Source organism: Panthera tigris, chromosome C1 (genome assembly GCF_018350195.1).
Source record: "Panthera tigris isolate Pti1 chromosome C1, P.tigris_Pti1_mat1.1, whole genome shotgun sequence".
Taxonomy (NCBI): Eukaryota; Metazoa; Chordata; class Mammalia; order Carnivora; family Felidae; genus Panthera; species Panthera tigris.
This window is the reverse complement of record NC_056667.1, coordinates 24692240-24708963: the sequence shown is the minus strand read 5'-3', so window position 1 is coordinate 24708963 and position 16724 is coordinate 24692240. Positions and strand designations below refer to the sequence as shown.

Sequence of the window (16724 nt, the reverse complement as noted above, 5' to 3'; positions counted from 1 at the left end):
GAGTCAAGCGCACGTGTGGGAGTCAGATCAGCCTGTGTTCAAATTCTGGCTCTGCTGTGAGTCCTGGGGCAAGTCAAGTGACCCCTCTGAGCTGCAGTCTCCTGTGCAAAACGGGGGTCGCAGAGCACTCCTTAAGGGGCTCAGTGAGAAGCAAGGGGCATCGCGCAAGTCAAGCCCTCGGCACAGTGTCTGGCACCTAGTAGGTGCGGGCTGTTACTCTCGTGGAGATCAAAAATGGAGGTCCAAAGAAGGGGAAAGACTGGCCGGCCGGGGTCACAGAGCTAGGTCTCCAGTGAGTCGGAGCACCCTCTTCTCCGCCACGGTGAAACGCTGAGCACCTACTGAATGCACCCCAGCGCCTACTAGGCACTCTAGGCCCCCCAGTCCCTGTTGTGACACTCCCCTCGGCTCACGTCTGTCCAGGCCTGCGAGGCCTCCGGTCTGGGGTGAGGGATGGGGACCCCCAGGCCGAGGGAGGGCGGGCCACGGCGGGGGGTGGCGGGCACCGATATGCGTCTCGGGGCGCGCGTCCTCCCTCTCCCTGGGGAAGGGCAGGGCAGGGGCCAGGTCGGGCCGTGTGCTGGGGGGGTGGGGGAGGGGGACAGGGGCTGCGCGCGGGCGAGCGGTGGGAGCCCCGCGCAGCCGGCGGGCCGGGAGGGGGCGGGCGTGGGGGCGCCCTCCGCCCTCACCCCGCCCCGCGCCTCTCCCCGCAGCGGGGGCGCCCCGCCCCCCGGGCGCCCGACGTGGACGCGGCCGCCGCCGCCGCCGCCGCCGCGCGGGAGTCGCTGTCCGCGGAGCCGACATGCAGGCGGCGCGGGGCGGCGCGGGGCGGCCGGGCCGGGCGGGCCGCGGGCCGCAGCGCGAGCGCCAGCGGCCGCCGGGCGCCGGAGCCGCGTCCCCCTGCGCCGCCCCGGGCCGGCCGGCCGGACGAGCCGCCATGCGCCCCGGGCCGCCCCGCGCCGCGCTCCGCCTGTGGCTGGGCTGCGTCTGCCTCGCGCTGGTGCAGGCGGGTAAGGGGGCCCGGGCGGGGGGCTCGGCGCGGGGCGGGCGGGCGGGAGTCCTCGGGGCCCTTCCTGCCTCCCTGCCCCCGGCCTCTTCCCCACCTCTTGACCCCCAGGCCCGTCCTCCAGCCCCTGCCCCCCCCCCACCCCCGCCCACCACCCCAGCCCTGGGGTCTTTGGGGTCTAGGGTCTTGTGATTCCCCGGTCCCCTCATCCCATTGCCCTGACCCCAGGCCTTTGCCTCAGGTGCCTGAGCTGAGCTCCCTTCTCTGGCCCGGGGAGCAGCCGAGGACACCAGTCCCCCAACCTTGGGCCTCCCTCCCTGTCCCCAAAGCCCTGCAGGACAACTCTGCAGGTCGGAGCAGGATGAGGTCCCAGTTTGCGTGAGCATGTGTGAGGGGGATGGGGACTGGCACCCTAGGGCTCTGGGTGGGTGGGATGGACCCCTGAGCCTACTGCAGTCACTGTCTGGCCTGCCCCGTGTGCCGGCCTCATCCTAACCCAGCCCAGGCTCTCCCCAGGCTCTGTATCTGTCCCTTTGGCTTCTGGCGCCTCGCTCATCTGTCCCTCTACCCATCTCTCTGTGGCTCAGTGCTTTCTCTCTCTCTCTCTCTGCTTCCTCTCTACGTCTGTCTCTGATAGCCCACTTGTCTGTTTTCTGGTTCTGTGTCTGCCGCCACCTGTCTGTGTCCCTCTGTCTCTATCTCCACTTTGGCTTTGTCGCCCCAGGCCCAGCCCCTTGGACCTCAGGTCCACCCCTCTGTGGGGTGAAGGGTGCTGGTCAGGGCCAGGTGTCCGCCTTGCAGCACTTGCCCCTTGGGAGACAGAGAGGCTGTGTGACTCACGGCCCCTCTCCTAGAGAGGTTCTTCCTTCCCTGACCTCCACCATCCTGTCACTCTCCCTTCTTGACTGACCCCCTCTCACCCTTTTCCCATATCCAGAAGACTTGACCCACCCGTACTCTTGACTCTCCCCTGAGAGAACGTGCTCTGCGTGACCCCGTCTTCCCCTGCCACCTCCCTACCTGCCTCTCGAGGCTGGCAGAGTGTGGAGAAGAGGCTCACCTAGATAGACCCCTCCCCGGGCTTCGTTCTGTCTGGATCCTGGGTCACTACAATACTGGGGGTTCTTCTTGTGATCCTCAGTCCCAACCCAGGGCTCACCCTGGCCTGGCTCTTCTCGACCTCTGGGTCTTTCTCCTTCCCTCAAGGTCACTTGACAATGTGGTATTATAGAAAGAGCACTGGACTGGGAGTCCTTTTGACTGCTTTTCATCAGACTAACTTTCAGCACCTGCAACCCTGGCCACCTATGCCTCCTCCCGCCCTACCAGCGCCCCCCCCCCCCACCTCTTTCCACTCCTCCGTTAGATCTGGCCCTAGCCCAGGCCCGTCAGTTCTAACTTGGACTGCTGATCGGGCCAGTGTGATCACTGGGGACTCCCATCCTGGACATGAGGAGCCTCTCAGGCCTGGCTCTTCAACCACTGATGAACTGAGATGTGCCAGCCCCATGGAGGCCTTGCTTTCTTCCTTCCCCACTGTGTGGCCTTCCCCAGGTTTCCACTTATGAGACAGTGGGCCTGGGCCCCACAGCAGGGGGTGCTCAGGCTCAGGTGCCTCCCCACCCCCAGACAGCCCCTCGGCCCCAGTGAATGTCACTGTCAGGCACCTTAAGGCCAACTCTGCAGTGGTGAGCTGGGACGTCCTGGAGGATGAGGTTGTCATCGGATTTGCCATCTCTCAGCAGGTAACCCTTGAGGGTCTGGGAGGGAAGAACACATCAAGATAGTAGCAGGGTATGGGGGGGTGCAGAAATAGAAAGGAACAAGGAGCAAGAGGGACAGGCAGAAGAATTGCACATATGGCTTGGAATGGGGACCCCAGCGGGGAACGGATCAGTAAGGAGGGCTCAGGGGCCTTTGACTGGAATCTGGGAATCAAGAGCCTCGTTTTGATCTTAAACATAAGACCGAGGTTTGGGGCCCGGTTCAAGTTCTCACTGGGGAGACGGTCTTGGGCAACTTCTGTAACCTCTCAGCACCCAGTCTCCTTATCTGGAAACAGAGGTAACGATAGCTCCCTGCGGAGGTGAGGGGATCGGGGAGGAAGCTTATGTGTATAAAGGCTTTATTTATAAAAGCATGGTAGCTGGGTGAGCCCATGTCACCGCCAGAGAGGTGGGCAGAGTGGGTTCGGTGACGGGGCGCTGACAGCAGCGGGCCTGGCATTTTCCTTGGCAGAAGAAGGACGTGCGGATGCTGCGCTTCATCCAGGAGGTGAACACCACCACCCGCTCGTGCGCCCTCTGGGACCTGGAGGAGGACACCGAGTACATTGTGCACGTGCAGGCCATCTCCATTCAGGGCCAGAGCCCAGCCAGTGAGCCAGTGCTCTTCAAGACCCCTCGTGAGGCTGAGAAGATGGCGGCCAAGAACAAAGGCAGGCCCAGGGCACTGTTGGGGGGTGGGGTGCAGGGTGAGGCTTGAGGAAAGCGCCAACCCCGTTTCCTCCCCCACTGCCCACACCCTGCTGCCTAGTAAAGCAGTACCTGAGAGAGGAGGTCACCTTAGTCCCCAAACAATGAGGATATAGCCTCTCAGCTTTGGGTCAAGGCCCTGTTGCTGCTGCCCCAAGGAGCCATCGGCATGTTCCCAAATCTCTTTTTGTTAGATATCTGGGCACCTATAGAAATAAGCACTTAAGGTCTTGGGCCTGGCCCTAGAGGGGTGGCTGGGAATGAACGGAGCCTCAGACCTGGTGTCCCCCTCCCCACAGATGAGGTGACCATGAAGGAGATGGGGAGGAGCCAACAGCTGCGAACCGGCGAGGTGCTGATCATCGTGGTGGTCCTGTTCATGTGGGCCGGTGAGTCTGCCTCCAAGCTCTAATTCACTCGACTTCTGGGGAATGAAGGCCCCTGGCCAGACCCCCTTTCTCACAGGAGCGAAGGGTGGGGCCTTGGAGGCAGCTGAGAGATAACATGAGAAGCCTCAAAGTCTTGCTCTGGGGGCCAGATATGACCTCTCACAAAAAAACTTAGTAGATTGAGAGCTGCCTTGGAGCACTTGGCCTTCCCTCCCTCAGGAGTAGTTCAGGCTCCTGGGGTGGACGCATCCACAGCCCCTTTGCCTTCTGGCCTTGGCTGCAGCAGCCATGCCTCCTTCTGGGTTGCTGGGTCTCCAGTCCATCCATTAGAATGGCCATCTTGCATCTTGTTCCCACAATGCACTGCTTTTCCCTCTCTTTAGCTTTTCTTAGATGAGGTAGTTGGGCTCATGTCTCTCCCTTTTCCCAATTGTCTGTGAGCTACCTGAGGATAAAGAACAAACGTCATCTTTGTACTTAACTCAACCAGCATTTTCTGAACGGCCATCCCATTCCAGATAGTAGTACTATAGTCGTGACTAAGGAGAGCCCTGGGCTTGCAAGGAACCGGGTCTGGGAGGCCCATACTTAACTGTGATTCAGTGTGATGAGTGCCATCACATGAGGGCAGAGGAGAGGGAATTAATTCTGGGGCTAGGAGTAGAAATCGGGAAGAACACAGAGAGGAGGAAACATGGGGATTGAGCTTTGAAGGATGAATAGGAGTTCACCAGGCAGCCAATAAAAGGAACAGTGTTCTGATGATAGTGTGTAGAAGAAACAAATTGAGTTCAGTCTGGCTCAGTGCAGCTGTGACCCAAGAGAGAAGGTAGAAAGGGGACAGTAAAGGACGGTGAGGCTGTAAAGTAGGCTGGAGTCTGTTTTGAGGGACTCGAACACCATGCCAAATCTGCATTAGCATGGTGGTTGAGAGGACAGGCTGTATCGAGAAGTGTTTGGAAAAAATGTTCTGTAGGCACATCAAAAAACAGGTGCTTGTAGGGCACCTGGGTGGTTCAGTCAGTTAAGTGTCTGACTCTTGATTCCAGGTCAGGTCACGATCTCTCAGTTCATGAGATCAGAGCCCTATGTTGGGCTCTGCGCGGACAGCTTGGAGCCTGCTTGGGATTTTCTCTCCTTCTCTCTTTGCCCCCTCCCCTGTTTGAGCTATCTCTCTCTCTCTCTCTCTCTCTCTCTCTCTCTCTCAAAATAAATAAGAACTTAAAAAAACAAAAAACAGGCACTTGTAGAAAAAGGACCAAAAAACACAAAGGATTTTACAAAAGAGGTTTATGGTGTGTTATTAGACTGGGCACAGACAATATTTAGATAACCGTAACAATATAAACATGGTGAACTAACCCAAGATTGTGATGTGATTCTGTTAGGATCGTGGGGAAGGAAGCGGGGTATCTACCATGGTGGAAAGTCAAAAGGTAGTATCTAAAACAGATCAAGAAATAGCACTATAAATAAAGCACAGAGGTAAAAATGGAGAAGACACCTACCAGCACTGGAGTTGGCTGCCTTAATAGTATCTGACTTTCAAAAACTATGACGTTCACGTCTTATTCGTTTGCTAACAATGAACATCTAGCAGAGCGCAGGCCCTGGAGTGCGCATCCCGGCTCCGCCACCGCAGGACCTGGAGTAGGTACCGAGGCGCTCTGCATCGGCGTCCTCACTGGTAACCTGGGGAGGGTAATTACAGGTACCCTCCCAGCACTGTGAGGACGGTGGCATTGGCCGAGTCAGTGCAGACTGCACGGGGCCTGGCACGTGCTCAGCGAATGTTACGGTTTCTATTTCCCCTAAGGGGAAAAGGGAGCTGTCCGAGGTTGAATGCGGGGAAGGTGGGATCAGATGAGTGTCGTAGGAAGATCAGCCCAGCCGCAGCAAAGGGGTTGGCTTAGTGGGGGACAGGTGCAGTGGTGCAGGGAAGAGGCCATCTGGAGCTCAGTATCTAACAGGGGCCCAGCAGATGCCAGCGGGAATGAAGCGGACAGGCAGGCCTCGAGCTCTGGCCTCTCACTGCTCTCTCTTGCCTCCCTCCCAGGCGTCATCGCCCTCTTCTGCCGCCAGTATGACATTATCAAGGACAACGAACCCAATAACAACAAGGAGAAGACCAAGAGTGCGTCGGAAACCAGCACACCAGAGCACCAGGGCGGAGGTCTTCTCCGCAGCAAGGTGAGAGGGAGTCTCGGACCTGGGTGGGCGGCCCCTGGGCTCAGCTCGGGTCCCAGCGTGGCTGCAGCTGGGTAGGGCCACTCTTGGCCGCTGCCTGGGTGACACACGGGACATAGCACATCGATTTTGGACCTTCTCCAGGGACCAGCGGGGTTAAACAGATGCGGTGACCGGGGAGGGCAGATTTCTCGGTTGGTGTGGGACCACGCAAATAGGGGGTTCTAGGCCCATTTCTGCTCCTGCTGTGCTGTGTGACCTTGACCAGGCACTTCACCTCTTTGTACCTTCGTTTCCTCTTCTGCAAAACAGATATGAGAACCTTTTCAGTGCTCGCTCTGAGCAGCTCAGAAGAGACGGTGGAGAAGTGAGAGATGTCATGGTTCTGACGATGATTATCCAACAAACATCTGGCCCTCTCCACATCTCCTCCCTCCATCTCCTCACACCCCCTGGCTTACTGTCCTCTCTCTTGGCTTCTCTCTTTCTGCCGCGTTTTCCTGAAGCCTCTTTTTAACCCCCATCTCCAGAAGCACCTCAACAATGTCAGTGGCTGAGGCTGCGCTCAGAGGCAGGTCCGCAGGATGCGCGAGAAACGGCCGGCGGGATGGCCCTGCCGGGGGTGGACAGGGGGCCTGGGGCCGAGGGCCCAGCACCCAGTCTTGGCCACTAAGCGAGTGAGGCCGAAGGCTGGGTTTAAGAAGGCAGAGAGACGAGGCACGCGGGCAGGGCCACTCCTTTCCTTCACCGCGGGACGAGAGCCTGGCTTTTAGGCTGCAGCCCTTCCTTCTCGTGTCCTCTCTCTAGTTCCAACCTTGCAAGAAGTCTATTCAATTAGCCCTGGCTGCTTCTCTCATTTTTTTCCTCCCAGTTTCCAAACAAGCCCTCGGTGAACATCATCGAAGCATGACTGCCCGTCTGCAGGGAAAAGGATTTCATTTTTCTTCTCTGCTGTCCCCGGGTCCATGGGCACCCGGACGGGGAGGACTGCGGATGGGGGGAGGCACAGCCGGCCGCACCGTTGGCACTCTTCCCCATCCTAGTCTGCTGAAGGAAACCGAACTGTGAACCCAAAATCTGCAAAAAATAAGCCACAAAACTAAAAGGCCTGGCCCCATTCTGGAAAAGGCAAAGCTGCATGAGACACAGCCTTCTTTCTGCCTCCTCGCCTCTTCTGGACTGGCTTCCTCTTTGAGACAATGCACAGAGCTCCCGGGAGATGACAAGCACCTAGACTGACTTCAGCTGTGTCTTTCAGACTGAGAGCCTTCAGGAAAGCCACAGGGCAGGAGCACGGCTGCCAGCAAGCCTTTCCTGGATCCAGCCATCAAGGACTTGCGGTGTGATGCACAACTTTGCGAGTGTGTAAGATGTTATGTTTTGTCTCTTTGGAAAATGTGACGGAAGGGCTTCACTCCAGAGGGCAGAGGAATTCCCCAAGCTGGTTGCCCGCAGCCTCTGTCTTCTTTGGCCCTTATTTTGACCCTTAACATAATTAGTCTGCAGTCTTAAGAAGACAAGGTAGGAAAGAGACCTGGACGGTACTGGCCCCATTTCTTTAGGAAGAGTCTTGGAATTGTGACAATGTTGGCTTACATGACTGAAAAGGTGTGTCCACATGGGACATCCTGGGGGCTGCTAAATCACCCGCTCTGGAATGGAAGCTGCTAGAAGGCAGGCCTGAGCCATTTACCACAGACAGAGCAGCCCTGGCCTCTGGGGTCTCCATATCTTGCCATCTCATCCAGGGTTCTGTGAAAGCTACCCAGGGTCCTCATGTCCTTCCCTAGAGCCTGAGTGGTGTGAGGTGACAGGTCTCTCTCTCCACTGCCCCTTTCTGGCAAACAAAACAAAACAAAACAAAAATGGTGCTTGACAGGGGAAGGCAGACTCTTCCCTAGGACTGCAAGTTACAGCCGCTGAACGCCTGCGTGGGAAGAGATGGGCCTCTGCGTCTTCCATTGGTGGCTAAGGACGGGCATGTGGGAGGACCACACCTAGCACAAGCCTGGCACACAGTAGGCGCTCAGTGAATGCCTGCTGAACTGAATGGTAAGAGCAGTGGCCCCCAAGCCAGAGAGCCGAAAGCCATCACCCAAAGACCGGCCCCACCATCCGGTCTATAAGAGCTCTCGTGGCTAGGCCAGCCACTGCTCTGCTTCGCCCTGGTGTGGCAGCACAGGGAGGGAGGAGAGACAGGGTGAAAGGCAGATGTCAGCAATACTAAGGGCTTCCTCATGGGAGGGCATGAGGCTCCACTCATTGTCTTGTGACTTCCATCCCTGCTGAATGGGACTGCAAGGCCAAGGCTGCTTAGGGGAGAGGTCCTTACCTCTGATTCAGTTAGAGCAATAACCTCTTTTTAAATGTAAAATAAAAGACAAATGAAAAGGCACATCCTTGTCTTCTGGTAAATGCCCAAATGTTGCCCTCTTTTTCTGGCAATTGGCAGCAAGTCAGGATGTGTGGAGGAGGGAGTCGGTTCTCTCTCTCTCCATTTTGGCCTGCAGCTTCTTAGGGACATGCCTGCCAGCCAAGCTGGAGTTGGAAGGGAAATCTCGAACAGATGGGGGTGCACGTGTAGGAGGAGAAAATAGCTGCTCCATCATCCCATTACTGAGGCCCCCAAATCCAGGCTCGGGCTGCCTCATCGCCTAGGTATGCAGGCTGGTGCTCAGTTTTTAAAACAAAGGGTTTTCCCCTCTGGGCAGCGCTGGGTGTTTTCCCCGACCCGAAGGAATGTGGTTCTTGTTTCTCCCCAGGGTGAGGAGGGGAGCGGAGAGGAGCTGCGGAAGCGGCCTGCTGCAGCGCAGTATTCCCAGCTTGCTGTTTGGGGCTGTCCAAGGAACATCACGATGAGCCCAAACAGCAGGCTGAAAGGTGGAGTCATGATGCCATTAGCCAATGAGCAAACTGGTAAATGGGACACCTCAGATACTTTTTGTCCAGAGCCAGCAAGAGCTTGGAGAGAAAATGTCAGGTGAGCAGGACTTAGGGTAGACGTTCTGGAAGGTTCCAAGAGGAGGAAGACAGGTCTTGAAGGCTGGGTGGGAAAGTGGAAATCTATTAGCACTCAGAACTCTAACCCCAACCTGAGAGACAGGTACCTGCCAAGGCCTGGGTCCTGTGTACCTGTCTAGTGCCTTGTGGTGGAGAAGCCCCTAAGTCGGCATCAGGTAAATACAGATTGCTGTCAGTGGTCAGGAAGGCACTGCTAAGGGGAATTTAGCAGGGCCTGCAGTACTTCGGCTGAGGGTCTGAGGGGGAGGGGAGAGGATTGGACACTTCTGGTTTAGAAAAATTTACCCCATTCTCTTTAGTTACCTCCCTAAAAACCCCACGTTCTACGACTGACCAGCCGTCATTGCACGGTAAACCTACAGCTATGACTTGGGCTGGGGTCCCCTCTTCACCACACTTAGATCCGCAGATTCGTCACAGCTTGGGACGGATGTAAGCAAGTTCTTGCAGACGGAGACCTGACCCGCAGGCCACGCAGGGCCTGTGGGAGAATGTTGGACAATGCTGGACGGAGGGCAGAGAACCTGCCTTGTCACCACGTGACCTCTCAGGCCAGTTACTTCTCTGGGGGGTGGTTTCCTTATGTGTCAAAAACAAAAAGGGTAAGAACAAGAAGAGGGAAGCCCCAGGGTCTGGGAGAGGAAGGACCATGAGTGTTTCTGTGGGGCAGGAGTCCTTTGCTCTTTCTGACCCTGTCCCTTCAACCCAGGCTTTTCAGGGTGGCCGCCTCTAGAATCCATGGTAAGCTAATTCAGCCCTTTTACAAAAATATGTAATATTGCACCACTCCAGTCACGTGATGTTTCAGACTGCTGTTATTTCTCACCCTCTTTAAACCTATTTGACAGTTTTTGGATTTCGCTTTTAAGTGGCCTCCAAGAACGAATTGCTTCCATAAATGGGACACGGCCCCGGCCCCGCTCCAGCCGCACCAAGCTCCATCAGTACAATGTTCCCAAACCCTCAAAGCGTCATTGGAAGCTAAGTTGAAGGAGCTCCTCCTATACCAATAGTTCCTTAATGAGAACGATAGTGATTCAGGACTACCAAGTGGAGTGTGTTAAAGCTTGTCCCCAAGAGATCACATCCCACCCCCTTCTCAGTGGGTGCTGGGGAAGGTCTGGTTTTCTGTCTGTGGCATGTTCCAGTTGTCATCGGACAGGACAGGTGGAGAGGACTGACAAGGCAGGAGCTTGTTCATTAAGGAATTCCACTGCTGACCAGCTGATACTTCCTGTGACAAGTGGAAATTTTTTTCCTGACAGGTGCCCTGACATACAAAGCAAGCATTCCCTAGAACCAGCTTAGGAATTGTTTGCTCTGAGAAAAGCAGGACAACACTGAGAAAAGCAGGGAACTCTGCTTTCTAGTTTTAGGTGGTTGGGTTTTTTTTCTTCCTGTAAAAGCTCAAAATAGGCTAGAGAATGACCCCATTCCTTTGAGAGAAGGTCCATTTCTCCTCCCCCTCAATTTCCTATAACATAACATGAACTTAGGGTAAAGGACATCATCACTTCAGAGAATGCAGCCTCGTCTCTGAAACCTTTGATGTCTGCAGTGACACGGTGCTAAAAAGGAAATAAGCAACTCCCTGGACAAGGGATCTCCACCTGACAGAAACAAAATGGATATGTATCAAACAGCTGAGTGTTTAGCAAATTTATATTGAAGCTTTTGCCTGGACTATACAATATCCACTAGACAAAACTTACGCTAACAGCAGGACAGAGAGCCTGTCCCAACATGTTGCTACTTATTTCCTCAGCATGAGGGGAGATTTTAAAAGCATTGGCTAATATAGGTGACAAGCTATTACTGCCTTCATCCTGTCTCCTGGGGCAAGTCTAAGAAGCTTAGGCTCACAAAAGGGATCGAAGGAACGTCGTGTCTCCCACAACTACCCACGCTTAATGCCACCTTCATCCAAGGTCCAGGAGCAGTCAGTTTCTAGAGAAGCTGGATTAAGAACAACCATCAATTCTGTATGATCAATTCTGGTTTCCCACATCCCTTTTAAAGGGAGAATGTCCTGGGATGGCTCAGCGTCCTCCTTAATCAGCAATGGCTCGGGAGAGACTGATATAGAGGTCAACCATATAGCTGTGGGAAGGACTGTAAGGCAGCCCTTGTGTGATGGGGCTGAGCCGCCTCCCCCTCTGCAAAAACAGCACAGTGATATTTCAGGCTTTCTCTATGTCAGGCTCCTGACATGCACTATATGTAGCTGCAGATCCCAATCAATTTCAACATTTCTGAACTGCTGGAACGCCTTTCTCAACACTGTAATTTACCCTCAAAAGAATAGGGAGCACGCACCCTCGCCTCCCCAGTACCACAATCTACTAACTGCCACCCCCGCCCAGACCCCACTAACCTACCCACGCAAAAGAGGAAGGAACCCTCCTTCAAAGCCTGCAACAGACGGCTACAGTACATATGCCACGACAAGAACTTTTATTTCTTTTTAATGACATTAAACACAACTGCTACAAGGGAAAAAACATGATAAAGAGGAGGCACCAAACTTCAGTTTCATAATTGATCCCGACAACTCAAGTAAATCAGGCCTGTGTTAGATGCAAAACTACAGGTTATTTCAGGCTCTTAAAAGTAAACTATGTAAACAGCACATTTTTACTCTTTGTCAAGACCCCTGTGGTGAGAAGGCCATCATGAACGAAGAAAGCTAGGTAGGCAGTTAAATGCACATAACCGTCACTCCAATAAAACAATACAGCAAGAACTCATCACCAAATACTAGTCTGAGAGGCCAGCACCACATAGGAGATATGCAGCTTTAAATACAGATTAAAACTCCAGATTTTACCCACCACCATCTTTAAGGCAAACATGCCTGATAATGAGTTTCTTTGGCTTTGTTTTTTTCTTCTTAAAGAATACCATGTTAACCGCTAAAGAACAGTTCTCTCCTCCCCCAGTCCAACAGATTTAATTAAGCTGCTAAAGCTTTGGAAAAACAGAATTATTTGAGCAAAGAGGAAATGTGATTGTCACATTTTCTAGTTAACCCGTCACTCATTTGATTTGGCAAAGGCAAGGCTGCCATTACACATTCAGGCTTACACCCTCTTGTACCAGGAGTGCAGGAACATGAGCCTAAGCGAAATGCTGTCCCTTCACTCCTTGGGCCGACTGTGGAGAACCAGACAGCCACAGTGCTAGTTACTCCAGCTACAATTAATTTTTATTATGCTGTGGTTCCAAAGGTGGATGTCTGCTCGTCTCACTCCATCATGCTAATTTAGGGAAATCTGGAGAAGTGACTGATTGAGTGAATGTCCATTATGCCAACTGAAATCGATTTTGACTCTTGGCTCTGAACAGAACTTCTTTGCATCTGGTTCCAGAATCTAAACCAAATGTCCAAGGAAGAGACTCCTCACCTGGATAAAAACAGTAAACACTTAGTGGCACCCATCTAAGGTTACTGGTGGCTTGAATGACTGAACTTTTCCCAAGTCGTTTTCTAAAGCCGGGTAGGCTGTTTAAGATGAGTGCAGAGATGGGCCGATGGAACAACAAAAGCAGAAGGAGGCAGCTAGCCTGGTACCACAGGCTGCGCCACAGCGACTACGCCCAGCCTCCACAGAGCGCGAACAGCAGCATGAATGCCGGACTGCAAAATCTCCCCAAAGAGGTCTAGAGCTGGCTGTATAGAAAGAATGACGAACTCCTTGACATCCATTAGGCTGCACAAAGTCTGTCCACTTAAGGTAGAATACCAAAGCTGAAGGTCAGGTAATGCTTTCGTGCACAGGCTTAATCACAACTCATTAGACCCACATTATCAGTTTTGTCAAGCTGTGTATCAGAGGTCTGACCAAACGAGATGGTAACATCCGGAAGCTAAAGGCACCTCTTGTTAACTACTCATGGAGACAACAGAGTGCCTCTCCAGAGTCTCTCCCACAGGATGATGGACTCACTGACTAACACATCAACTCACACTTGAAGTTGGGGTTGAGCAGATGAAACTGAAAACCAACTCACACCTCAGTAGGACTGGTTTGCTGGCCTGTCCTAGAGTGAAGCCTCTGGGTGGGAAGCTCTTTGATAAAGAGAGCAGGGAGGCTGCTCTTAAGAGGCATGTCTATGTCTAACAGGATACAGGAGCACACCAACAGAACTTAAGGAGCATAGTGGTCACTGGGGAGAAAGAAGGCAAATCCTTGAGAAAAGAAGAGAAGACAATCAGTCTCAAGACCACAAATCAACAAGGGTTAGTCAGCAGTCTTCTGTCAGAGTTGAGATGTGTAACATTTGTAAACCTATTGTGCAAAACAAATTTAATGAAGAATGCGGGCAGAGGGCAAAGAAAATAAATAAATAAAGGAGGCTAGTAAGTACAAAAAAGAGAGAAGATTTACACTTTTAATTTGTCCCTTCCACAGGATTTTTGTCCTGCTCCGTCCTACTTCAGATGTGCTGGATTACCGACTTTAAAATACTGACAGGTATTCAGAGATTCAAATAAAAAAGTAAGAGGGGTTGTTAAAAGTGACTTACATCCACTTATAAGTCATTAGCAGTAATTAATGCTGGCTTGCAGCCTGGTAATCTCTTCCTTACAGGAGATTAGAAGATGATTTCTTTTGGGCACCAGAAGTAGACTTCACCTCTGTGCAGAGGTGGGTGCTTTGCCTGAGCCTAGGGATTCTGGCTTGATGCTGGCTTTCAATTAGTGGTCACCTTCAATTTAAATAAAAAAAAAAAATAAAAACTTAACAGTGCTTAAACGCATGCACACAGACAAACAAGAAGGACGTTATACAAAAAAATTTCAAGTCAGCAACGGGAATTTCCAAAAGGTGGCAAGTTCTTTAAATAAAAATCTTGTGAAAAATAAAATTCAAAATCTACAAAGCACAAAAGAGCAGAAGATGAGCTGCTGCTCCGAACAGGACCTGGAACAGGACCCTGGATAGAGACCTTCACTGCTGATGGGGTGAGACAAATGGACTCGGTGGGAAATCTGGGAGACGCTGGAACCGATGGTGGCTTCGCATGTTCCTGTCAACCCACTGAGTCAGACTGTATCTTTGCAGAGGTTTCTGTCGGAACCGAGCGTAGTTTCTATCAGGAGAAAGGGAAAATAAAAACAGGAAAAATGAGTGTTTCGGCTGGAATGGCTATTTGTACACCAAAAATGGCCTAGGCAACTATTTGAAGAGTATCTTTACTTTTGGATAGCAGATACTAATTTTACATTTCAATCCTCACAATTTTAGAAACTTTGTACTATTTTATTTATATGAAAGTCACAATGTAAGTGCTATTTCCTTCCAACTCCCAAAGCCAAATTGCCACATAGGTATTATGGTGATATATGCCACATACACGAATGTTAAGAAAACCTAATACATAATGTATAATAACACTCAAGTAGGCAAAAAAAAATTCTCTCCCTCAGGAAACATTTAGAACAGGATCTGTATTTCACTGCATCATGCTTGTACCTCCAACAGGACCTCACTGTCTGACACAGCTCAAGGTTGCTCAGGACTCAGCAGTTAAAATTAGAATAAAATTCCCAGAGAAGGTAAGTCATCATGTGAGTATCACATTGCAAGTTTGGAGACTGAATAATTAATAGCACGGACTCAAAGTTTCTTGAGATTCTCCTTTACTCACCCCCAGTCCTTTAGGCTGTACTTCTGAAAAAGACCCTGTGTGATAATCTGAGCTCATTCTCAACCCCAGCTCTTCCTAACAACCACCTGGGAAGCTTTTTAAAGGTTGAGATTCTTGCACCACACCCCCACCCCAACCCCTGACTTAATGATTTAGAATCCCTTGAGTCAGGGCCTGGACATCTGTATTTTTAGACATCTCCACAGGTGATTATGAGCAGCCAGAACTGAAAATAATGATAACATCTTATGACATTTATCTGGCCCTATATGCAAGTACTTGCTGAATTCTGTAAATACCTCACCTCATTTAATGCTGATAACAATCCTGCCAGAAAAGCCCTCTCATTAATATTTTGTACAGGTAAGGAAACTGAGTCTCAGGTTAAATAACTTGCCCAAGGTCATAAAGTGGAGTAAGTACAAGAGCCTGGATCTGAATTCATACCTGTCTCCAGAGTTCATCTGATAACCATTACACTGCCCTGTCTTTCTGAGATTTGCTATCATTTTGGCAACTAGAGAGGAAACGCTGGGCATAAAGGCCCTGGGGTGGGAACACGTGTGACATATTAGAAAAATAGCAAGGGAGCCAGTGTGACTAGAACAGAATGAGCAAGGGGAAGAGTAGTAGGAGATGAGGTTGGTGAGCTAACCATGTCAGGCCATGGTCTTTATAGTGGACTGTGAGGGTGGGAAATGTGAGATGGAAAGTTTTGAGCAGAGAATCTGAATTTCTTTGGCTGCCGAGTTGAGAATAGTAGATGGGCAAGGGCAGAAGCAGGGAGACCATTTAGAAGACCTGCAACAGTCCAAGTGAAAATGATGAGAAATGGTCAAGTTTTGGATATACTTACAGGATTTGCTAATGGACTGAATATGGGGTGAGAAAGTCAAAGATGACTCCAAAGTTTCTGTAACTGAATCAAAGTCACTGAATCGATGTGTAAAACCACCCTGCATCAAGAATCCAGAAGATTTCAGAACAGAAAGACCCTTGGACGTCAATTAGTCCAACATACCAGTTTTACTGATGTGAGGACCAGAGGAATGGAGTGACTTGGTCAGAATCATACATCTGGTTATAAACTGCAAAGCTAGTACCCGACCCCGCGTTTCCTGGATTTCAGTCCAGTTCTTACTCCACTATACTCTACCGCTTCTTTTCTACCTCTGGAATTATACAATTACACCCAATTCCCCACCGCATTCCTCCCGTGGCCAAATTCTACCGTTTTCCCCCTCCTCCTCATCACCCACTCACCGCATGGTGAGGTCCGAAGGATGCTGCCATTTTGGGTTTGGCACATGATGAACTTGATCCATCAAGGCGTACAGTTCCCCCAAGGCACCTGTGACACAGAGGGATCGTGGTTAGGAAGCAGCTCAATGAACTACCATATCAGTCTAGGTCAAAGCCCGTGCTTTCAGGGAAAGAAAAAACAGGCACTGATCCTAATACTATCTACGATTATCACAAGCAGTCAGCACAAAAACTGTAAGCCAGAGAGGGAAGCTCGCTCTCAGATGGTGGTGGTGATGACGATGACGACGACGACGACGATGATGGTGATGATGACGATGACGATGCAGCAGCGGCAATAATGACAGCCACCATTCGTTCATTCAACATTTATCAGCTCCTATAGTGTGTGAGGAACTTTACTGGTCCCTAGAATATGGTAGTAGACAAGACACTACCTGCCCTCAATTAAGTTTATATAAGGAGACAGGCAATTCCAAAATTTGTGATACGTGCAGTGACAGGAGAAACACAGGCTGCTATGTGAGCACAGAGACTGGAGGGTGGAGGTTTGAGCAAGCCCTCTCCAGAAGTAAACTACAAGCAGGGATCAAAAGGATCTCTAGAAGTTAGTGAGGCAGACAGGGGTAGAGGTGGGGGTGTCCAAGAGAAATAGCTAATACAAAGGCTCAGAGATACAAGACAGCAAAATACATTCAAGAAACGAGAGAAGTTGGGGCACCTGGGTGGCCT

General features: G+C 51.6%; 2 protein-coding genes across 9 annotated transcripts in view; one reads left to right on the top strand and one right to left on the bottom strand.

The window, feature by feature from the left end:
- The first annotated feature begins 937 nt into the window (after positions 1–937).
- Positions 938–8492, top strand: FNDC5 (fibronectin type III domain containing 5). Of its 3 annotated transcripts, none has more exons than XM_042997213.1 (6): positions 938–1010; positions 2636–2751; positions 3245–3443; positions 3780–3869; positions 5926–6059; positions 6928–8470. In XM_042997213.1, the coding sequence occupies exons 1-6, from the start codon at positions 938–940 to the stop codon at positions 6964–6966; spliced, it is 651 nt and encodes a 216-aa protein (XP_042853147.1). In that variant the 3' UTR covers positions 6967–8470. The 3 variants fall into 3 exon arrangements, with proteins under 3 accessions (XP_042853147.1, XP_042853149.1, XP_042853148.1); XM_042997215.1 differs by lacking the exon at positions 938–1010 and adding an exon at positions 1219–1394 and having other exon boundaries at positions 6369–8492; XM_042997214.1 differs by lacking the exon at positions 938–1010 and adding an exon at positions 1219–1394.
- Positions 8493–13455: 4963 nt separating this feature from the next.
- The window catches only part of LOC102970643 (S100P binding protein), a 35831-nt gene continuing 32562 nt past the window's right edge, over positions 13456–16724 (bottom strand). For all 6 annotated transcript variants that reach the window (XM_042996340.1, XM_042996338.1, XM_042996337.1 and 3 more), the window contains 2 exons: positions 15993–16080; positions 13456–14171 (listed from right to left, as the gene is read on the bottom strand). In XM_042996340.1, the coding sequence (XP_042852274.1) occupies positions 14030–14171; positions 15993–16080 (230 nt within the window). In that variant the 3' untranslated portion in view covers positions 13456–14029. The remainder of the gene's footprint in view (positions 14172–15992; positions 16081–16724) is intronic.